General features: G+C 42.3%; 1 protein-coding gene across 6 annotated transcripts in view; it reads left to right on the forward strand.

The window, feature by feature from the left end:
- The window catches only part of GRIP2 (glutamate receptor interacting protein 2), a 385,704-nt gene that overhangs the window by 207,210 nt on the left and 153,615 nt on the right, over nucleotides 1-24,879 (forward strand). The window contains exon 1 of one of the 6 annotated variants that reach the window (XM_081183990.1): nucleotides 10,781-10,968. The exons of the other annotated variants lie outside the window; for them this stretch is intronic. Coding sequence (XP_081040116.1) covers nucleotides 10,890-10,968 — 79 coding nt within the window. The 5' untranslated portion in view covers nucleotides 10,781-10,889. Of the gene's footprint in view, nucleotides 1-10,780; nucleotides 10,969-24,879 lie in introns of those variants that run through there. 6 annotated transcript variants of the gene reach the window in all.

Below are 24,879 nucleotides of genomic sequence, written 5' to 3' on the forward strand. Positions count from 1 at the left end.
ACTGGACCTAACAGTCAGGGGTCCCTTTACCTTTACCTAGGACAGGTACAGAAAGTTAACCCTATAATCCTCACCCATAGAAGAAAAATATGCATTCCCATATAATATGCAACAGTCTATAAAAGCAGAGCCCATGCAAACAGTCCATATCAGCAAAGTTTGTTTCCTCCACCCACCTCTCAAGAGCGACCTCACAATGAGTGGAGCAGCAAAGAAGAGTCCTTGTCTTCTCCCTTTAGGGAGTGGCCAGACTGGGCCCAGAGAGTGTGGCAAGCAAATGAACAAATGGAGAGATGGCAGGAGGTGGCCCCACTGAGAGCAATCAATGCCACTGATGACAGAGAGGAACTGGTATAAGGCAAGAATCATGATCCTGGGGAGAATCTGTCTCCTTCTTACCTTGTAGACACTCCTCCCTCGGTGAGCATGTGCAAATCTTATCAAAAGCAGGAAGCGTAGCTGCCACTGGCATGATTGGGATCCAGCTGTTTCACGGGTTGTTGTTTTTTAGAAAATCAACACTTGAGCACAGAGAGTGGCATTCTTGCTTGTCCATCGTTAGGTCACAACTTATTGGGCTGGTCAAGTCTTGTATCTTTCACTTACACAAAAGTCCTTTAGGGCAATTTGCTGGGGGAAAGAAATGCAGCGCTGGCCTCAGGGACACTTGAGGGCTATAAAAATGTTTAAGTCTGTAGAGGATCATACATCAGTGTTGTGCAGAGACTCATGGCCTCAGGTCCCCTCCGTTAAAGAAGACTCGGCAGTCGTCTTTCAGTAGGAATTGTGCAGGAAGTTGATACACAGATGTGTTAATAGGAGGCAGCTTTTGAAGCGCCATGTATATTGATGGAACTGTGAGCTGTTGTGATGATGATAGACACCCTCCTCTAGGAAAAAAAATCCCCATATATTGGGAAATCACTAACTTAATGCATTTGCTTATCCTTCTTGTAGGACTACCGTTTGCTAGCATAGACGTTAAGGCACTTTATTTCTCAGTATGTTTGGAAAGAGTGCATCTAACCGAAGCCTTTCTCACTTTCTGAAGACAGCCGTATACATCTGGCCTTTTACTTTCCCATTCCCTAGAATCCACACATCAAATACTATTTACCACATTTACCTACTATTTTTTTATTTCCTTTGGCTGTTATTTAGGATGAAGTCTTCAGCTCCCTCTCTGGCACTTTGGGGACTAATTTAGCTGCACTGAGTCTCTTTTGGAGCTTAATTCCCTATTTTCAAAGAGAAACTATTTCCACTTCAGTTGAACCCTTCTTGTACTGGAGTCTTCCAGGCTGCCAGCTGTGTGAAAACTTAGGAGGGCTGCCTGTGCGCACACGCACACACGTACAGGCACACACACACTTTCCTTTTCTCAAAAGCCCCAATTATGCAAACAGATTGAGGGACTTGAAAGTAAATCAGAGAAGCTGGGGAGTTTGCAATGTAAATGATTTGCCATAAGGGACATGACCTCATTTCAATATTCGGAGGAGGGGGATGTGTACAGAAGAATCAAAACAAAACACGATGTTAGTGCAGCTTGAAAGCTGGGCATACATACCACAACCCTAAACACATTTGCTTGAAACTTAGCGCTACTGATTTCACTAGAACTTTTTTCCAAGTCCATCTGAGAGGGTGAAGGTTTATGGCATGAAACTGCCAAAAACCACCCACACAGAGAGAATGATGGGTAAAAATAATATTCTTCGTTTACCGATTGACTTAGTAGATTTATATTCCAAATCTTCAATTCAAAATGTTCCCAGAATGGCAACTATATGTAAAAATATAAAATGAAATATTTAAATATAAATTATCTAAATAATTATCAAAACTCTGGCATCAGACATTCTATTAAGTGATTAAAATGGAAACAATCTAAGAATGATTTAAACATGACTAAAAAGCTTGAAGCTATTAACAGTCTTTTGTGACATCTAAATGGCATTGCCATAGGTGCACTGGATAAAGGCAATCAAAAGACAAGGTGCCACCACAGAGAGGCAGTCTTGCTTCCTTTTGCCGGCTGCTACACCTCCAAAGGTGGGATGTGATAACTTCACATCAGAAGTGTAACTCAACTATAAATAGAAACTCAAAAAGTTGATCTCTTAGGTTGATGAACTCAAAGGTGGTGCAGGCCACATCACCGCCATGAAATGAAAACAAGGCATCGAAATGAATGGCCCTTCAGGACCCTAACCCTAAGTATCAGCTTGCTTGGCATCAAGTTTGAACTTTTGTTTGACTTAACTTTTCAAGAGAAGCTTGCCTATGTTCTCTAAGCTCAGATAGGACCAACTGTGCAGGTGGGCTTATTACTGAGTCAGTTTGATTAAAGCTGGAGAGAAGTGGCCCAGTAGAGTATAAAACAGCTTATTTTATTATTTCTATTTATATACCACTTACTATCTAAAAGATCTTGAAGCAGTTTATAATACATAAATATGGGTATATATACACACAGTAGGTACAATAACACCATGTCATAATACAGAAACAGTATCCATATCCATAAACATAATATAAAATGGATAAAACCTGAGAGCATTGCAAAGGAGTATTGTATAATATAAAAATTCAAACAACACAGCATGTATACAGTCATTTATCCAACCCCATTCATCATCCATTCCACACAGCCACTACAACCATTCGCTACTTCAAGCATCACCTCTATCAACCAACCACACTCAACAATAGTACAACCCACATAAAGCACTCAGTGTCAAACATACACATATAATATATATTCCTAATACCAGAAACAGTAATGGACTCATGCCCCACTTCCACTGGACAGTCTAATATTCCTCTCCCTTCTTTCACCTGAGAGGGGCCCAGATTTGGTAAATCAGGGCAGACTCTCACCCTGGAGGGTATAGAAGTACTGTCTCTCAATTACAGAATCACAACATACTGTACATAGTACTACACAACCTCTGGAAACACGGGTGTGATGCTCCTATGTTGGGGACCGTTAACCATGTGTAAAGTAGCTAAAGCATACGATCCAGGGGTTATAGTACCAGAGGTTTGGAAGTACTGAAATACCCAGTCATCTAAATGAGGAGGTACCCTGTACTAAACAAGGAGTGGTATGTTACCAATCACATGCTAAACTTAGGAAGGATGTTAGTAACACAGATAAAATAAAGGAGGGGGCAAACGTTTTTTAAAAAAGAAAACAGCATGGGGGGGGACCCACCTTTCTACATTGAGCTTTTTCCTTTCTCATTTGGGATTCTACTCAGGTCTGCCTGTGCAATGTTCTCATATTCATGAAGGGTTATATGTAGAGATGGTGATGATTTGTAAATAATGGGCTCTTGACACAGATGTCTGTTGCTTCTAATATTCCTTTAGTACAAGTTAGGTACTCTTACCTTGAAATTCTTTCTCTGTCCTTGATTAATAACAAGGTGCTTTCTGAGCTCTTCTGCCTATGCAGTCACCATTCATCAGACCAGGCCAGTAAGGTCAGGAGACACTGCTGGCACATGCTCAGAATGTGATTAATTTGGTCTTTTGCTTGGACGCAATGAGAAACTGTCCTTTCCTGATTGCTCCATTTTAGTCTAGCCTCATTATCCTCATTGCCAACTGGAGACGTGTTTCCCAGTCCCAGTCTTTGAATCACCAAGTCCGGCCAACTACCCTGAGATTCTTCCTTCTCCCAGGGACTCATGCTGGGTTTTTTTTTTACCAGAATCAGGTTCCACCACCACATTGGGAAGAAGATGTTTGAGATGGTGAAAGAAAGAGAGCCACTGGAAAACATGCCTTCTCTACAGTAGCAGCTGACACCTTGCTGTCTGCTGTCTGATCACCACCACCAGTGTCTAACTCCTCTTCTGCATTTCAGGGTCCAGGGCGATGGGACTCAGGACGACACATAATGAGCAGGAGTGTCGCACAGCTGCTTAAGCAATGCACTGCTCTTTACTACTCCACACTACACTTCCAGCACTGTTTTGCTAGAGCATGCATGCACTAAAACATTAGGCCACAATGTAGAATTCTGCCTGAAAGATAAATCATTTTCCAGTTGAGAAATCGGTAATAGGTGTCCCAATGAGATTAGGGTGGTGGTGTCAGAGGCCATGAATGAGATTCCTCTTCAATGGGTGATGGAGAAAAACACTCCAAACCTGAGGGGGAAGGGCATGGATATAGCACTGCCCTTCTCAAACTCTACTGCAGAAGTTCCAGAAAGACCTGATGCTGCCTGCTCTGCCACAGTAAGAGGTAACTGGGGAAGGCTGGTCCCTTTAAGTAAAGCAGCACTTTGCAGTGGGGGCAGGATTAACAATTAGGCTGCACCTGCCACTGCTCCTAAGGACTGCATTTCCGTTTCTTCCTTGCTGAAATAACTTTAGAGCTTTGTGTCTGCTTTCCAGACTGCACTGTCAGTCAGGAGTAGGGTGTGCCCATCACTTGTTATGGGTGTTGCAGGTTGGAGCCACTATGAGCTGATTGTTTTGGTACATCACCCAGTCCTTAACATTTCTTGTTGAAGTCACAGTTCACCACTTCCTAGGGTTAAGAAAGTTTTGCAGGGCGTCTTGTGAGCTTCAGAGATAACGCACATCTAAAAATGCACAAGAGACTTCTGTATGTAACTCTCTGTTAAAGAATGTTGTTGTGCATTGGCCATCTGCCTTTCCCAATCAGAAGTACGCTGACTAAGAGGTCTAGGTTCAGTGTCTCCTTTTCTCCGACCTGCAAAATGCCATCAGCTCTCAAGTTGTGCTTAAACAACACCACCCTTCACTGCTGCCTCTAGCCCTTCATACAGGTAGAAAGTTACTAAAGGAGAGATTTTTACTAGTCCAATTAGCAGAGGTTTTTGCAACTTTGTGTGTTTATAGGTTGTTGCTGTTGTTTTCACTTTATCCTCTGGATTTCTATAAGCTGTATTATATAAATGAGCTTTAGCAGTATATCGGAGATGAGGGAGGAGTGAGAGGGAGGTAACTTTTCTACCATCTTTCATGCAGTTTGATCCAGCTTGTTAACACACTCTGTTGCTATTGTAATTAATTATTTAATCCTTCTCCCTCGGTGCTATAATATCAGCCCCCATTTCTGCTGAGATTCACAGTTCTTAAGTTTTCCTGTGAGCACTTCATGCTATCTTGAAATGCAGTGTGGACTAGAGAGCTTAGAAATTAGGATTTTAAAGGGACCACTTTGGCATCCGTGGTTTCCTGGCTTTTCTATTTATCTCTTTCTAATGCTGCCAGAGGGGTCAATCAGATCCAGATTGTGATGTGCACCAAATATGGACTGAGAGCTGCAATACAGCTCTCAGGTGTGCAGTCATTCCCGATGACAGTGGGGAATATAGCAAGTTTTTATTTTATTTTCCTTCTTATCAGTCCATTACTGCACTGTATCTCCAGTTTTCCCCAGCATATTTTTTCTGCATTCATTCATTCATTTAATTTTTTAATATTAGCCTGGCTCCACGGAGCTCCCTTTTCATTGCCTTAGCATGGGGGTAGTGAATCTGTGGCCCTCCAGATGTTTTTGAAGTCCCATCAGTTCCAACGAGCATGGCCAGTTTTTAGGGGTGATGAATGCCCTAGTTCAGTAACATCTGGAGGGTCACAGGTTCGCCCCACCTCTCCTCATGTTTTCCGTCAGTCTGTATCTGGGCAGGTTTTTCTAAATTAGGTAAGGACAAAATTCTAGCCTCTGAGATTATTACAGACCCTCCAAGTGCCCCTATTTTCCTGAGATGTCCCTGATTTAGAGAAGGCTTCTCGGTTTCTGATTTGATCCCGGAATATCCCACTTTTCCTTAGGATGTCCTTATTTTCATTGGAGAAATCTTTGGGGGCATGGCGTCATCTGACCCCTGAGCTATCTGAAGGCAATCCTGTATAGGGAAGGTTTTTCATGTTTAATTATGTTTTTTTTAATATGTTGGAAGCTGCCCAGAGTGGCTGGTGCAACCCAGTAAGATGTGTGGGGTATAAATAGTAAAATTATCATTATGGAATGGGATGTCCCTACTTTCATCGGAGAAATGTTGGAGGGTTTGTGTTTACTGCAGCCTTTAGCTACTGAACAAGCACTGTAAATAATAGAGTATCCCTGTGCTTTTGATCAAGTCATTAGACCTTACATCCACAGGGGGCCTTGGGCATTGGCTGTTAAAGCTTTGCCCCTGCTCGCTTCTCCCAAAGGCCTTTGTACTATGTCAGAAAGCCTGTGAACACAGCAAGTTCCCCCTCAGGCTATGTTTGAGGGGGAGTTTCTTTTCTTCCCCCATGCCTGTCAGATCCATTGTAGGCACGCTGCCTGACTTCCAAGATTCTGCTTCTGCAGAAATTTGTGTGAAATATTATCTCCCAAGGCCTTAAAGCAGACATGGAACCTCTAGAGGCCTCAGCACTACGTACGATGTGTTGCATCACGATGTTCGCACCAGGTCTTGTTGTTCAGAGTGGGTGAAGATGCTTAAATCTGGCCCACATTCAGCCTAATAATAACACTAACAATTTTATTATTTGTACCCTGCCCATCTGACTGGGTTGCCCCAGCCACTCTGGGATGTTCCCAACAAGTATAAAAAGCCTTATATAAAAAACTGGACTTCATAATATTTTGCACTTGTTAAGCAATTGGTTGTGAAGGGTGGAGCTGACGACCAAAAGGAAGACATGAGTCACTCTTGGGCCCAGATGGGACTCTTAACACAACAACAGGGACAGCCTTATTGTTAGGCAAAGAGTGAGTAGGCTGCCATAATAGGCCGTTGATTTGGGGCATCATGAAATGGCAGGAAATTGCTATTTGTTTTATTTTTATTGTATTTTTTTCCCTCCCAAGTAGGTGGAGGGGCACCTTAGCTTGGATAGGGGTATAGGCAGGAGGTTACATTTACACCTCAGGCAGGAAAACGTCTCGAGCAGGCCCTGAGGGCCAGTAGAAAATTTGGCAGCCATTACTGCTGTTAGGGCAAGCAAATGTGAAGGAGTTGCGTAACTGTTTGCATATTGTGATATAAGTGTGGAAGAAAGCTTGAGCTTCCTGTTTTGCAGAACTGGCACTATGGGGGGAAATGCAGGGGAGCCAAAGAGCTCTCTGCAGCTGATGCCTCCACCAATTTATTTTAGGACCTGATGCTTAGATGGGGGCTACAGCTGCCTAGCCTAACACTTCTCTTCCCACAGCAGGGCTGAGACTACTGGGCAGCTGGAGCTACACTGCTGCGCTTCCCTGAGGCTGCTACCACCCATTCTCACCATTGCTCACTGTTCCTTCTGCGCACAAGAGTGGTGCTCTGGACATGGGAGGGCATGTTGCTGAACTGCAACAACCATCAGCCCCAGCTGCTGTAAGCCAAAAATGGCTTATCTTCTGAGTTTGCACCAATAAAACTCAGAGACAAGAGGAGTTATTAGTCCATTGTTGTTTATTGCTAGGCAGTAGGTTACAGTCGAATTGTTTCGCAAAACTGCAACCCCACCCGGTGGTCCCGGTAGGGGTATTTATAAATTTCAAACAAAGCATTTCAATTTCCACCAATCATATACATCATTACCTCATTTCATGTTTAATACACATGCACAATAAGCGTTAGCAATTTCTGCTGATTCAGTTCTGATTCCCACTGCTTTCTGTTAAAGTTCTAATTTCTGTTACATTGTGCTAGTATGCATCTTGGGAACCTGTGTTACGCGTAGCCATTTGCACCATTGTATCAACTTATGTTCTAGCTTATGAGCTGTATCTTTGTGATTCACATATTAGCTGTACAGTGGTACCTCAGGTTAAGTACTTAATTTGTTCTGGAGGTCTGTTCTTAACCTGAATTTATAGGGGTTTATAGGGGTTCACATTATCATATTTATTGTGGCCCTTTGTGCCACCACCACACAGCAAACATGGCTAGTGGCAAGGGGTGATGGGATTTGCAGTTCAGCAACATCCAGAGGGCCAAAGGTTCCTCACACCTGGTCTACATTGACTGGTAGTGTCTTTTTGTGTGTTCAGATAGGGCTTTCCCCAGCCCTACCTAGGGAGGTCAGTGACTGAACCAGATGCCTGATTGTTACATCCTGATTTGTATCTGGTTATCCTAATTATTACTGCTGTTACTACTTGGGGGATGGCTCCAAGGACAAAATTTGTGCCATGTCAGAACATCACTAAAGTTTGTCTTCTCCTGGTTCCGTACAGGGCTTTTAGAAGAAATCTGTATGAATCCTTAAAAATCCACACCGTGGTTTGTTTGTTTTTTAAATGTACACTTTAAAAACAAACCAAAACCTTACTAGGTGGCACTAGTTGTGTGTGCTTACGAGGTGGTCCTGAGTCTTGAGGGGGAAATTGAAATGTAAAATGTGCATAGGATTCCCACTTGAGAGTGAGGGAACGTCAGCAAGATTTGTCATTGGCAGGAAAACTTGATGCAAGGATTTCAGCACACATGGCAGCAGGAAACATCTGTTTCACCTTGTCATTGTATACAGGCTGAATGTGCTTTTCAAACAAAAAGAAAAGACAGACAACCCTCAGATCACCTTGTATGCAAATCTGTAAGATTTGGGGATACTTCAGTGTGCATGTTCCAAACTGCCCCTCTGCTCCAATCCTCACATTGCTGTGGGCCAGGCATAGGCAAACTTGGCCCTCCTGATGTTTTGGGACTACAACTCCCATCATCCCTAGCTAACAGGACCAGTTGTCAGGGGTGATGGGAATTGTAGTCTCAAGACATCTGGAGGGCCAAGTTTGCCTATGTCTGCTCTGGGCAGATTAGATCAGCTGCATTCACTTCCGAATTATGGCTTGGCAGATTCTGCCTCCATGTGCCATTGAGTTGAACCAGGGCCTAGGGTATTAATTCCAAAATATTGGAGATTCCTACCCTGGTTGTAACGATAGCACTGCTATAACCAGGACAAGTGAAAACATTTAAATGTATGGATAGGCCTTTGTAGAAATGAATCTATAACCCCAGCTGCTTGTTGATTTCATGGCACTGAATATATATATTTACAGCAAAATGGCAAAACTCTTAAGTGAGGGTGAGGTTTAAAATGCCAGTTCTGTACAACAGCATTCTGAAGACCTACTTAGAGAAATTTGAAATTGCTCACATTAGTGTCTAAATATTTTATTGCATTTTAATTTGCTTTATTATGTTGTATGATTGCCCTGAGTACCTTGGCTTCATAAATAAAATTAGAGTTGTGCTGAAAGACTTTGCTGCATAAAAATTAATGTTTTAATGCTTGGGGACTTATAAAAAATTCAGCAGAGGTTTTTTTTATAAAATAAAATAAAAATCTGCTAATGATGGGGAGAGGGTCCAAAAATGTATGACTTCAGGTAATCAAATGTGTTAGGTCAGCAATCTCCAGTACACATATGTTTTAAATGAAACATTATAGTAATATTAAAATAGTTCTATATTCCAAAACAGCAACAACAAATATGAACCCAAATAAATTCCCTCAAAATTAAATTTGAGGAAAACATACCCATGGGTAATCATTTGGATTGAGACCTTAGGTCATTCATTCCAGAACAGTCCTATAACCTTCAGCCTTCGAGATGACTACAGTAATGTACTACAGTATTCTGTAGACCCATACTAACAATACTTAATTCTACAGCAAAGTTAACTTGAGTATGGACAGGGGTACTACTTAGTCACATTCCAGATGTTAAAGAGTTCTTGTATCTTTAAATAAGTGCATAGAAAAAGCAATTTCAGCAGCAGCAATTCTCTTCACCCTTGCCTGATGAGCAGCACCTGCTTAAATTCCATCTTCTTCTCCCAAATATAAAGCTGAGGAGTCAGATTACCTGGCTCTACCCTATGCTAGTAACCCCTTTTTAACATGTAGATCAAATAATGCTATGGAAGGTCTCCATTTTCCTATGGCTATCCCAAAGTTGCTGTGGGTTGGAGTATGGAGTGCTGTAGAGTTTAAATACATGCGTATGTATTGCAGTATGTTTGTATATCTAGAAAGTGGGTTGTGGGGTCATCTTTGTTGTTTGCTGTTGGCTGTCAGTGAGGAGGATGGAGATAGTCTCTTGGCTTTTTAAATCTTTCCTTGCTAGCGAGGTCTTTTGTAGGCTCAGCCTACCTGTGTCTGCTACCCCAGACCCTCTACACTGTACCAATTATGTGTATGATCCTCATAAATCTCATTACCCTCCAATGCTGTATTGTCCATTAAATTTAGCGGTTATAAACATTTGGAGAAGTGACAATGTTTGTGCTGAGACTTGTGCCAAAGTCCTGTAACCTGGACATGTAATGAACCCTTTATTTATTTTAAAAGCGTATGAATTTGTTCTTTGAACTGCAGCACTGTGACTTACCTTCATATAAATACGTTACTTTGTAATGAGCTGTGTGGTAAATGTTTTGCATAATGGACCCCCTAAGCTATTTTCTCCTTTCCCCAAGTCTACTGAACCAGCCTTCGGTAATTAATACATGAAGCTCTACATATTAGTCTTGCCTTTGTCTCCCTCACACCTATTTGTCTTGGCATTAGAGCACTCCCCCCAGCAGTAGCTAAGCTGACCTGTGATATTTCACATTCTGCTTAACTGATCTCTGAGAAAGAGTTAATTGTAGCTCCCCCACCCCACCCCTTCTTGCTCAAACTTGGTTGGGTATTATAATCAGAACTGTAATTATTCATGCTAATTGCTTGTTTGGGGAGTTGGAGTGAGGAGGGGAGAGCTCTAGTTCTTTACATGGGTGATTAGCTGATTGGACCAGGTTGCACTTCAGTAGAGCTGGACCTACTAATCTGAGGGGCTGCCCTGAGCTTGAGCGTGGGGAGATGCTGAAGTAACCCAAGTCCTGTGAAGGTGGAACGTGCCAGGTCAGACTGATGTTGCTTCCTCCCCTGGGACTGAAAAAAAAGAGCATGCACTTCTTGCAGACCTTCCTCCGGTGGAGGGCACTCAGAGGTATTTGCACTTTTGACGGGCCCTTTTCTTTTTGTTCTGGTGGCTTAATCACCTTTGTAATGAAGGGATGGGATGAGCTGCTCGGTGTTTTGCCTGAGACTTCTTTTTAAAATGTGCCGCAGCCTCATACTGGAGGGCTGTATGTAATAGGATAATATGCTCCTGAGGTATTGATAAACCAAGGGTGCTTATATTTTGTTGATGAGCATGGCAAATTAGCATGTCATTTGAGCTCATTGAGCCTGTATGAACAAGCACGGGGGTCCTGTTCTTTCATCACGGTAGACATCTGGTGGGCTCCTAATGGTTGTAGATGGGAAAACTACCTGAATTTCTCTGTGACTTTTTTGCATCTCTAATGAGATGATTAGCTGTACGCGTAGAGGAGGAAGGGGGAGAATTTGCTATATTAGTGTAATGAGGTTTTTCTCTCTCTTGACAATCTCTTTATGTATTTCATGGCTGAACACACGAATGTTTCTGTGTATTGGCTAGCATGAAAAATTTGAAAGCTGGTTGTCTTGTAAAAATGGTAGCTTATTAACGAGAAAGGGGTGGTTCTTCAGGTTCTAGTCAAAAGTGGAGAATCTATGTTAAAAGACTACCTGCTGGATTTTTTAAATTGAAACATTGCAGTGTGTATGAATAGTACTCGTTTTCTCTTTATACCTCAAACTGGGAATTAGCTGAGCATGGTCTTAAGAACAGTGAGTGGGGGCAAATGTCTCCTGCCCTCCCTAAATGGTTCCCCTGGTAAATAAGTGTCTGCTTCTAGTTGGTACATAGGGACTCTAATGCAGGCTTGTCATTGTTAGTGGGTGTTACTCTGCCTAAAATGCTTAAAGCTACAATTAAAGCCCACGTACCTATTGAACTCAATCAGACATACATAGGAGGGTTAGTTTTGTGTGTGTGGAGAGAGAGAGAGAGAGGTTGTGGAAAAGAAAAATTATTTGGGCATGCATAAAACTACATGGTAAGTCTAACCCTTAAACAGTTTACTCAGAAATAATGATTTTAAAACTGGTGAGAGACTATTCTGGTATGCTTCAAGATTGCAACCAAAGTGTACGGTTTTGCAACCCATATTTAGTCCCATCAATCTCAATGAGATTTAGAGTAATAGTGCTTGTGATCTGCAGCCAATACCTGTTATCTAGAAACTATTTCACGCTTATGGTGATGAAGACGGTAATCGGGGAGGGATATGTAGGACTGGACGCAAGAGGAAATGTCATTATTTGTTTAAAACAAGAAATACTTGCAAACAGGTTGTACTTGCCTGCCTGTGCTTTACCTTTTCTTCCTTTTTAAGGTCTTTGAACTGCCCGTGCACCTTTAGGAAAAGTCTGGTGTTTATAAACTAAGCAGGTGAGGGTTTTCTTGGCATGCAGAACCAGAGATGGGGAACGCATAATTTCCTTACCTTTTGTATATCTGACTACTCTTCAAGCACTGAAGCAAGATCAGAAACTTTTTCTTGCAACTGCCATTACTTTCTGACTGCCATAATTGTGCGTATTTTATGACACAAATTATGGATGTATTCAACATAGAGGCAGGGTTAGTGAACCTTCTCTAAAACAAAATAATGGTGATTTTTTTCTGTGCTGGAAATGCCTGTGATGCCTTTTTAAAAAGGGATGCTCTTTTATTTTCTGTTCATGAGAATATCTGAGTGGTAAGCAATCCATCAATTCCCCCATAAAAATGAAGGGTTGCTCTTCTTTCTAGAGGTTAAGAATTATTACACCTGTCACTCGACTACCCAATCATTGGAGTGACTTGCATAATTATGTGTTAATGTGCTCCATAACTTTCTCAGAATTTACTGCCTAAATAATACAGCCTTTCTTCAGAGTTCTAAGAACTCTTGTCTCTCATTTTCCTAGTAGAAACACTGACTCTCCCAGGGAAGTGTAGAGCAGTGGCTTTGTAAAAACTACAGACAGGAACATCAGGCTGCGTGCAAAGGTCTTGAGGCTGCCTGACACAAATTGTTGTTCATATGGAAAGAGATAAAATGTATAGTTCATGTGTTGGCGGGAGAGCAGGGGATGATGTGTTTGAGAAACCATACTGCAACTTGGTTTGCCTTGAGGCAACAGCGTTTCAGCCATATCCAGGCGTTCTGAACAGGGATTAGGTAAACGTACAAGGAGGGGAAAAAACATGCATGAATGCATCAATTTCACCCCCATCCACATTGCCCTCTCTGTGTTGCAGGGTGACTTGTCTGCAACAGCAAATCCTCTGGCACTCCTAGAGACTTTCATGTCTTTGGAACACTGATTTTTCCAAGATGGTAAAATGTACAAACCTTACCATTTCAAAGGCGAAGCGCCCTTGTAAACAAAGAATTAACTATGGACTGGTGTGTTACTTTGTTTGTACGTGACTGGCTCTCATCTCATCATGATGTGCCACAGGTTGGCAGTCTGGCAAGCTATCCACCTACGATTAATTGTTTGCATGCCCTGGCTAAGCAACTAATTAACTTGAATAAGGCGAAGCTGTCTTGCTGCTGCTTCTTCGTAATGCCAGGAAATAGAACAAAAGGCTTTAATTCTGGTTGTGTTTGGAGATTGTAGCTTAACATTAGCTATGGTTGGTTTCAACAAACAAGCTGCATTAATGAAGGGTTTGAAGTTGGCTGTGGTGGATGGGGAAGGCCAAGAGGACGTTGAGGCTCATTCACATAAAACTAAACTAGGTCTAGGACACTAACTACGGAGTAGAGATAGCTCAGTCGGTAGAGCATGAGACTCTTAGGCTATTCCATATTGGGCAAAAGATTTCTGCAACGCAGGGGATTAACTAGGTAACCCTCATGGTTCCTTTGAACTGTACAGTTCTATGATTATATCTAAACATGATGTTAATATATGGTTTGAAGTTGGCTTGTTTTTAAACTAATTTGTTTCTTGTGCTTGTTTATGGAGTAAGGAGCTCCTTCACTCTGTTACTTGGAAGGAAGAACTGTCTTGCTTTTTGGAGCAAGAGGTTGAAGAGACTGATTCTTCTATGATTCTAGTTGAATCCCTGCCAGCATTGGCTCTACCTGGAAATTAATCAATCCCACGCTGAACAGCATAGGAGCAAGGAGTGAGCCTATGCCGAGCAGTCCTGTAAGCAGTCTTCTTGTGTCTTGTACGGTGAACTGATGGTGGTTTCTCCTACTGGGCAACTTGGCTCCTTCAGTAGGATGAGAATAGTGTGAGACAAGGCTGCCTTTGCATCCTGTAGCAAATTCACCGAGACAGATATATTTGCCTGAAGATGTACATGAAACTTAAGATATCTCATTGGTCCCATTATGAAGCATGCGGATAAGAAAGCTTTTGCCATGAAATCTTGTGCCAAACTAAAGTTTGCTGTTGAAATATTGAACTTTAGTTGGGATGAGAGGCCTTCTGATAGCACTGATAACCCTTGAAATACTTTTTCATTTTGTGGCACCCCATACAGTGTAAGTTCTTTGCATGCATGTTGTAGAAATCATAGAAATGTGTTAATCTGGCTGGGGGTGGCAGCTCAGAAGCTGAGAAAGAGCTTCCTTGCCCAATGGCAAAACGGTAGGAAGGTGGATTTTCAGAGTTAGGCTATGTGAAACATTGCAAATGGAAATTGACTCAACTTGCTAAATAAGTCCATTACTAGGATGAATGTCTTCTTGCATGCTAGATCTCTAAATGCACTGCAAAGGAGCCCAAATAAAGCTGATGAAGTATTTTGAATCAACTGGAGCTCTTTACAGAGCTGTGACTTAGAAGAGAATCTACTTGAATTTCATCGGGGTGACACCAAATTTGACACGCACCCTTTACACCTTAATTATAACTATAGTATTGAGAAGGAAGTATTGATGGATCTCTGTGCCTTGGGCTGACATTAAATAGTGCTTTGATGAGTTTTAAGGGAGATGTGACTTTAATTGGAAAGGAATAAAGGACATTCCTGTTAAGTATCTGCAATCCCAAAGCATCCAGTCTATTGCTGGCCTGTTCCTTGTAGTGATTGTAAAGGCTGCCTTTTCAAATAATAATGGAGGACAAACAAGTGGCTTACATCCCATGCAGACATATAAAGTAAAGCATAGCATCCTCTTGGTTCAGCTATTAAAAAAGACTGTGAAATTGTAAGTGGTTTGGCAAAGGGGCTCAAGCAATATGGTAAGGAAGTAAGCTACTGCGTATGGGAAGGTACTTCTCAATGGCTCAAGTTCTACCATTAAGAACACTTGGGTTAATAAAGCCCCTTTCACACATCAATCATATGAGGTGCTTCCACATGACTATGGGGCAGTGATGCACTAGCCATGCAGCAAGTCCCACACACTCTTCCACATGTTGGGCATAGCCATATCCCAGTGGGAATCCCGTGCGCGTTCATGAGCCGTAGAAACCTATATAAATAGAGCTCAGTGTGTTGGCATCAGGGAGCATGGCAGAGACCCTGGTGACCTCAGTGGCAGGACTTGGGGTGCAGCCCTGCTTGTCCTGTGAGCATGTGGAGACTTCTTTGGGCAATTAACATGGCACAAATGAGGCTTCGGGTTTTGCTCACATCAGTAAAAAGGGCTTGTTCAAACAGTTTCTCTACGTAGCAAGCAGCTGCAGCCCTCTTTCGGCTATTTGCACACACCTGTGATCTCATGGGGGAAGTGATAATCTGACTCCTTCTGTACACAGATATAGCCAGAGCTATTTCCTGTGATCACAACAGCTGGAAAGAGAGTCCTTGGGATCATGAAAACTGTTGCGGGCACCTATGCGTACAGCCTGGCTAATATGCCTCCTGGGGCTGAAGGAAGCTGGGAGTCCAACGACATCTTGAGGCAACCCTGGCTCTTTTTATACACACACACACAGAGAGAGAGAGAGGGGGGGTCACCAGAGCTAGGAAAAACCCTTCTATAGGCTCATTCCTTTAGAACTGTGCCATAGAGATTTTATCATCCTGGTAACATAAGGGGGTTGAAATAATGCTTAAGTGGAACCTAAATAGTTGTCAAAATGCCGCAGCATGCACTGCCCAACACAGAACTTTGGTGCCAACATCATCATCTGATCTGTATTTCTTTGTCATCTGTATTTCTTGTTGTCTGGGCAGCCCATATACACTTTCCAGGCTTTCGCTTTCCAGGCTTTCGCTTCTGTGCAGAAAAAACAACATGGGAGGCAGCAGTTGCGAGTTACTGGTGTCTGCAGCCACAGCAGGCACTGTGATTCTCCAGTGGTTTGATTTCACCCCCCAAGATGCACTCTATTGTCTCCTGAGACAAACGGATGCCAACAATTCCTTTGTCAGCTGTAGGTCATGAGTGTCTTGTCACCCAAGGAGGTAGGTTGTGAATTCTGGTCCTATAGCAAAAGAAACATCCTAGACTTGTCCATTTGAAATGTTTTGTCTGTCTGCCAACATTCAGTCAGCACCATCTTCAGGACCTTTAGAAGTTATCTCTCTGGTCCTGGGCAGTAGGTGAGGGTGTATTGTTTAATGCACATATATGAATGCACAACTGCTATTTCACATGGTTGTGAGGCTTATTTTGTAAATTGTAAACACTGTGGGATAAATGCCTTATTGTTGTTGTTTTTTTAAAAAAACACCACTGGCTTAAAAGTGAATGACTACAACAGACAATAATCCTTTTTTTAAATGATATTTATTGGGGGGGGAATTTAAAGTTACAAAAGAAAAACAAAGTAGAAAAAGAAAAAAACAAGCCACTTTCAACCATACATATACAAATTCAAAATAAGAGAAAAAGACAAAAAAGACAAGAATACACCACAAACATTTAAAAACATTTAAAAACAAATCCATTATTCTCAACTCAACTATCATTACCCTCTTTCCTTGACCTCCTTCTCCTCCCCTTCCTTGTATCCTGGTTGTTAATTGTCACAGCAAATTCTTTCCATATTTCATAATATTCTGTCATTGCATTACCTTAAACTATTTTAATCTTATCTTACTATAAAAAAACCTTGAAACTTAAAACTTAAATCTTATTTTTACCAACTTCTCATAACCATAATATTCTTGCATAATTCTTTAAACATTTTTGCTAAAGCCAAGTAATTTCATTCCAACATTTTTCTAACATTCATCAGTTTTGTAAAACAGTCCTAGTAGTGAAAAAAGGAGATAAAAACAAATCCAATCTTCATCCAGCATCCCTTCCTCCTGGTCCCGGGTTTTGTCAGTCCTCATTATCCCATCATACTAGCGCATTAACCTGGTATCCTAATATCCGAGGCCCTTAAGTCTCTTCCATGTCCCTTCTGCAGCTCTTCTTCATATTTGTAACTGTATTTTCCCTTGTCTCCTGCTCGTTTCGCTCGTGGGAACTCCAGCTTAGCAATTTTTTTGACCCTTCTCGACGGATCAGCCCCTTTTCCATAATCAACACTAAATTCCATGTGGTATTTAAAGACATGTTTCAAAATCCCTCCAATTGTGGGAGAGCCCCCACAATCCCAAATATCTCACGGCCCATTGCCAGACTTGAAAAGTCCAAACATCCCTGCATAGGAGGGTCTATCCAACCCCCCATTTCCAGACCAAACCAAACTTTTTCTTTCCAAATCTGGCTTTTTCCAAGTTCATTTGTCAAATCCAAAAGTTCATATTCCCGTTGGCCCTGTTCTGTCAGGGCACACTCCTGATTTAATTCCTGGGTAGGCTCCACATATTTTCCCACTGCCTGTTCAAAATTTCCCACTGCCTGTTCAAAATTTCCCACTGCCTGTTCAAAATTTCTAATCGAATCAGCCATCAAATTCGTCTTCTCATGTAGCTGTTCCAGTAGGGCATTTGTTTTATAGAAAGCACATAACAGAGCTTCTGAGTACATTGTCCTGAAGGTCAGATGTCTATTCCCACGATTGTAATCTGTAACAGCTGCCAGCTCCCAGGAGTTGGTTACAGTTTCACAGTCTCCCTCTAGGGGGAAAACTTCTGTTTAATCTTTCTTTTAAAGACAAGTCTAGCAACAGAGTTTACTTTTTTCAGATATTTTGTCAATATTTGTTCCTTTAAGCTGCAAAAGGAAACAATGGAATCACTATGTTTCTCTTCTTTTCGCTATCTGTCAAAAGCGTTTGTCTCTGGTCAATGAGCTTCAAACGTCAGTCCTGACACCCCGCTCCAGGATCAGGACGATGGAAAGTTACTTTACTTTAAACTCACTTCTGCAGGTTTAAACAGTCCAGAAAAGATCCCCCTTCTTCTCCTGCTGCCGAAGGGGGGGTTCAACAATTTTAAATGATGAAAGCCAATCCTTTAGAAGCGATTTTCTGAGCTCTAGTTTACGTTGTCTTTGCTTTATTCTGTTTACAAAGAAACGGAAGGCTGACTTCCTGTTTAGACCTTCCCGTTTCAGTACCAAATTGAAATAAAATTTTTAAGTCCAATTCCTTTCTGCTCGCCAGTCCTTATTTAAAGCCCAATTGTTCAAAGTTTAAGTACTCACGGGTGCTTATTTTAGAAGCCAAATTGTCCCAGGAAAAAGGCAGCGCTCTCCGGCAACGGCTGTGCGGCTTCACTCCACGGAAATAGCAGTTGACTCACAGCACCGCGCCACTTCCCCCTCTTCGCTTCGGAGCCCGTTAGTGGGTTCCTTTGTGGGTTGGGGGGGCGCTAAGGGTGCCCGCCGAGTCCCATGGTCACAGGCTTCATCCGCCTGTGATTTTTAAAAGGGTCCCCGCTTCGCCGTAGCGGAAAGGACCCGTTTCGCGAGGAGCTAGTCCCTCCAATTCAGAGGGAGTCTGCCATTGCTGATGGCGCCACCCCGGAAGTCCTACACCAGACAATAATCCTTGATTTGAGAAGATTGATTTTAAAATCAATGTCCCTAGTTTTTCATCCGTTATATTTTTATGGTATGCTTTTCTATTTAGGGTAGCTCTTCAGCTACCCTAAATTATTTCATTCTAAATTAATGGAGAATCTAGTTGCCATCTTTTGAGTTGTCGGGCAAGGTGTGTATGTGAGAGAGTGAGGGGGTGTGTCTTATTGTCTAATGGAGGGAACCCTCTGCTTCTGACTTAATCTGAGAATACTACAAAGTGATAGTTGATGTTGGAAGACAAAGGATGCCTTACGGGTGGGAGAAAATTCCATAGCCAGAGAGAAAAGAGGAGAAGCTGCGTTTAAATCTCCAATGGCTTTTTGCAGTCTTAATTTCTTCCTTTTTCCTGGCAAAATTAATTAGATGGAAAGCTATGTTTGTCAAGAGTTATTGAGTTTGACAGGCCTGAGACAGTGCTAATTTATGTAGTTACTTTTATATTTAATGGTCTTGGACATCTATTTTTAAAAGACAGGAAAACTGTCCTACTACAATGCAGTGGACCAGAAGGGGGGGACGGTGTAGCTTCAGGACTCTCCCCCCGCCCTTTACAGCAGCAGTAATCATATCATCTGCTGGAGCCCCAGCATACTTGCTTTACCAAATGATTGAGATGGCAACAAGGCTTTCAAATTGTACTATTCTTGTGACCAGTTAGCACTGAGGAAACTGGAGAATAAGAAACGATCAAGTAGGGTCTGGGTGCTTCTTTCCTGTGATGGCTTTCCTACGTAGGTCAGTGGTACTTATGTACTCCCAGGTAGCTACAAATTAGATTGCAATAATGTCATATGTGAATCCTGGGTCTCTTTAGTCAAATTCCGACATGGCATGTATCGTGAATCGTTCTTGGGCACCGCTTGAGAGAAGTCAGAATACATTGGTACCTCAGGTTACATACGCTTCGGGTTACAGACTCCGCTAACCCAGAAATATTACCTCTGGTTAAGAACTTTGCTTCAGGATGAGAACAGAAATCGTGCTCCGGTGGCGCGGCAGCAGCAGGAGGCCCCATTAGCTAAAGTGGTGCTTCAGGTTAAGAACAGTTTCAGGTTAAGAATGGACCTCTGGAACGAATTAAGTACTTAACCTGAGGTACCACTGTAAACTATATCCAGAAGGTGTCCATGCTGTAGCTCTCAAGGGTAATAATTAGAGATGTATTAATTGCTTGCCCTTTACTTTCTCTTGTCAATTGTAGGCTAGAGAGATGTATCTCAATGGATCTTGGGATGAAGGTCCCTCCTAAGGACATTGGAACGTGTGCCTGAGGTTTCCAGTGCTCTGCTGTGGCCAACCTCCATTTTAAGGGCAGGCTTCAAAGATTCAATTCTCATGGTTTCTCATAACTAACAGAACATTCTGTGATATCTCTCCGGCCAAACCATGTTGTTGTTGTTGTTGTTGTTTAGTCATTTAGTAGTGTCCGACTCTTCGTGAGCCCATGGACCAGAGCACGCCAGGCACTTCTGTCGTCCACTGCCTCCCGCAGTTTGGTCAAACTCTTGCTGGTAGCTTCGAGAACACTAATGTGCGTGTATTTCAGTGTCTACGAATTGTTGGCATCAGCCATGCAAAAGTTGAATAAGAGTAATTATTTTGAAGTGTGATTGCAATGGCCACCTTCCCAAGAATACAAGTCTTGATAATAATGGTTTTGCAGGTGCAGTGAGGGAGGCTATAAACATTGTGTGTAATGGCAAACTGATTAAATGCTTGGGATGAAGAGTGTGTGGACTGAAGATTTCTTATCGTACTTGGTGAATAGAAGGTACTCAATTGCCTTTTTGAGTAGCCAAAAGGTGTAAAACAAAATGGCTTAAAAAAATAAGGTGAAGAAATGACAGCTACTTATTTTCCCCAAAATAATCTTTATTATATATTGATATAAACACCATGTAGAGAAATGGGAGTAAGGACAGAATCCAGATAGTTCAGCACTCTTCAAGTCTCGCTTATTTTCAATGGGAGAGTGATGCTGCATATAAGTTTGAGGTGGGAAAACTACACTCTTGACATTTTCTAGATATAATCTTGCTGGTTGAGGGATAGATTTTTTTTTTCTGCCCAGAAACAACTTGGAAGAAAATGCCTTGTGCCACTATGCACACATTCTGAAGCATAACATGAGATTAGCGGTGTTTTGAAAAGGATTTATACATGAACTTTGGTCATTTTGATCAAGAATCAGACTGCCTCCTGCATCAAGTGCCTGCTTATGTCAGAGCTGTTCATGCACTGCCGTCTTACGTATGTTAAGCACACGGAAGTATCAAACTCCATGTTGTGTTCCATTTCTGCAGCACAATTTTATAAGCATCGATTCATAATAGTTTTTATTCAGTCATATGCACTGTTTGTATCTGTCTTGGTGCCAGTTCCTTTAGGACCCCTGAAATATGCATGCATATATTGTGTATAATACGCGGCTGACTTGTTAGCGGAACTGGGAAAATCTTAACCCTCTTCTCATCGAGATTAAGGAATAAGAACAAAATCCTTGTGGATAAGCTTGACATCAGAGCTTTCAGAAAATGCAATCCCTAATGGAGACAGTCGCATGGGAAGTGGTGCCAGGGCTGTCTTAAGTATATCTGGCGCTGTGGTGCAAAGATCCCTCCGGGGCCGCCCCCCCCCATTTCCCAGAGTTGTCGACCTTTTTTAGGGAGGACAGTGCTGACGACGTGCCCAGCTTCGTGGGGCTGGAGGAGGCGGGCAGCAGCTGGAGGGCAGCTCCTCTGGTGGGGAAGAGGCAGAGGCTGGACGCAGCGGCTCCCAGCTCAGCTGGCTGCTTCGTGCCCTGGTGGCCACAGCAGGCGGCGGCTCTGGGTATGGTGCTGCTTTGGCGCAGCACGGCGGAGAAGGGCGAGGGCGGCGAGCTGATGCCAGGAGGCACCACGTCCAGCCTCCACCTCTTCCCTGGTGCCCTCCAGAATTTGGCACCCTGTGCCACTAGCCTCTATGGGTAAGACGCCCCTGAGTGGTGCCTATATTGGGCACATGCAGCTCTCGGTGTGAGCTGGGGAATGCAACACATGTGTGCAGTCTGCTGCCCGAATCTACTACTTGGCAGAGTTGGAAAATCCTGGAAAGGAATGGGAGGCATCGGTGCTGTTTCCTACCTTGCAGGCCCTATAGGGAAGGTTATAGGTTGTGCAAAGGAGGTGTGGATCCTGAAAAATCCCCACGGGCGCTCTGGAAATAGTGGCTAAACTAAAAGTGGAATTTTAAAATGATAACTTAAATATGTGCTTGACCAGCCTGCCTCTTTGATGCAGAAATGTAGTGCAGCATGGACTGTTTACTCCTCCATATGCTGAATAAAAAAAATGGCAATGCATGACCAACTCAGACGTAAACAGGCACCCGATGCTTGATCAGAATGGAACAACCAAATTCAATGTATGAATTCATACATTGAATCTGGTTGTTCCATTCTGATCAAGCATGCCACTGATCAAGCATGCCACTGAGTTTCATAGGATGCTTGGCTAGGAGGTAACTAATTTTCCTTCAGGCTACCTAGCCCTACTTCTGTTCAATCACCTTACCATGCTCATAGCAGTTAAAGGGAGATTTACATTTCAGGATCTGAATGCAGATGAGCATTTGTCAAAATAAATTTTGGTTTGGAAACGGCAGATGAGATTGCCTATGGTGGTTGTTAAACTCATGGTACAAACAACTTGCAACTAGGATGGTGGAGAAAATTGCTTTGGTTCTCATTTAAAGGGGAACTTACAGAATTTGCACTTTTGGGATGACTACACAAACTGAAACATTCGTGCTTGGAAATTGACACTTGCCTGAATTTTCACAGTGCTGTTCTCCAGCCAAGTAATGCGTACAGAAATCCATATGCTAGGATAAATAAAAATGTATGTATTAGTTAAAATAACATACAAGCACACGTTATATTAGGGGAAATTGCTTTGCAAATATCCGTACGTTAGGAGAAATTAGCACTCATTATTCCTTTTGCTTGGTTTTCTTTCTTGAACTTAACATTTTACCCAGTGACCTATTTGAGCTCGTACAAGATGGCTGCTCAGGTCACATTCATTTTCACCTCATTTCATGTGTATAATGCATACCCAAAGGCTCTTCGGCTCCTTCTTGCTCATCAGGAGTTCCTCTTTCTTTACCAAGGCTAAATGAGACTGCTGCGTGTCTGTGTGTGGGTTTAAAAACTAGAATAAATCTAATCTCCAGTATAATAACATTAGCCATTTTAATAAGTACTCAGTAGAGTAGACCACTTCTTTCCCAGCTGAAGGCATATGCTGCTCCCTAGTGGTGCATGAAGTACTGCAATGAAAGAAAAACACAAGGGAAGAACTGAGAATCACTTTCTATCATAGGCTACCAGATCAGAGGTGTATTTGGGAATAACATTTTGGCTAGGGATATGAATGAATGACTAATGCAAGCCATCTTCTTTCATTGTTTTGTGGGGAGGTTGGTGGGAGGAGAAACTTGCAGATGGTACGCAGCTTACTTCTTCAGGATGCCCTTTTCCCACCTGACTAGGTAGCATCCATCTGTGAAGAGAAGTTTGAGAGATTTTCCTCTATCCCACAATTCCTCCCATAAGAAATAACATCCCTTATAGAAGGGAAGAGGGAAATGGATCTGGGGAAATAAATGTATGGCAGGCAATAGTAGCCTTGCGCTCTTGACCTGAACTTTGTCACTGCTCTGTACCCAAATATTTGGGCGGGGGGAGAGAGAGAGCTTCTGGATGGATTTTGCCATTTGCTGAGGGACGATGCAGCCAGAATCACCACTGACACAGGTGAGGGAGGAAGACAATTCCATCAGCTTTCTCTTCCGCAGGTCAGCTGTCTAAGAGGAAAAACTGTCTTCCTGGTCCTGATCTTTTACCATGGGGCGGGGGTTTCCATGGAGGGTTTGCTCTCCCAGATAGAATCAGTGAGAGGGCCATTTTGCTACTGATTTTTATAAACTATTATGGGCATGGTTTTGGCTAGTGAGCAGGGTAGGAATGTCTTTATATATATGGCTGAGATAAATGACACTTCTTTTTGTCTTTTTTTTTTAAGCTGCAGGGCTATTCAAACTTATTTATCGAATTGGTTGATTGGCTAACAAAGACCCCTCTTTACCTAACTTACATTCAAGTTACACAGCAATGCCCTCCAACCCAGAATAGAATGATAAAAAATGTGTACCTTTCTGGGGAAAGATTCTACAAAGTCCCAGCCTATCTGTTAGGCCTTTTAGCTATACCATGATAAATTGCTAAAGTTCATGGAGAGGAAGCTGCAGACCATATTATTTCTGAGCCTTCTTAGGATTGTGAGCTCAAGAGACAATTAAGATATCGGGAATTGAGCCTTATTAATGATACCAAATCTTTATGAGAGAACTGGTCACCCTTTTTTATAGATTCAGACTGAATTGTAACAGCTTGAGCCCAGTTTGAAGGATTTCGGACAAATGTGTTAATAGTCTGAAGATGTAAAGGATTATTAACAGTAAAGATAATGACTGAGACAGGTGTGCGTAGCGCCTCTATTATGGAACTCATTCACTTTTAAACTCCAGTTTCTGATCGATTCTTGCCTTATATTACAGAAAATGATTCAAAAATGGAAGTTGGCTAAGACCACTAGTTACTTCGTACGCAAATTTGCAGATAGTACTCATCTTCTCAAATTCTTCAGGATGCTCCTTCCCCACTTCACTAGATGGCATCCATCTGTGAAGGGAACTTTGAGAGATTTTCCTCTAACCCTCAATTTCTCCCATGAGAAATAACATCTCTTATAGAAGGGAAGGGGAAAATGGGTCTGGGGAAAGAACCATGGCAATCTTTGGCAATCTCTGTTTCTCCAGTCTGTACCCTGGTGGTAGATGATAGTTCTAGTTGCAGTGCTTGCTTATTCCTATTAAGAGAGCCAGGCTGGACTTCAGTCCCTAGCAGCCTTCGTCCCAGTTAAGGGATATCTACTGGGGCCAGAGACCAGAATCCACTCATTAGATTTCACTAGTATCCAGATGTCTCCCCTTTTTAGCTTAGTCACAGTGTT

Source organism: Podarcis bocagei (assembly GCF_964188305.1).
Source record: "Podarcis bocagei genome assembly, chromosome: 2".
NCBI classification, from domain to species: Eukaryota; Metazoa; Chordata; class Lepidosauria; order Squamata; family Lacertidae; genus Podarcis; species Podarcis bocagei.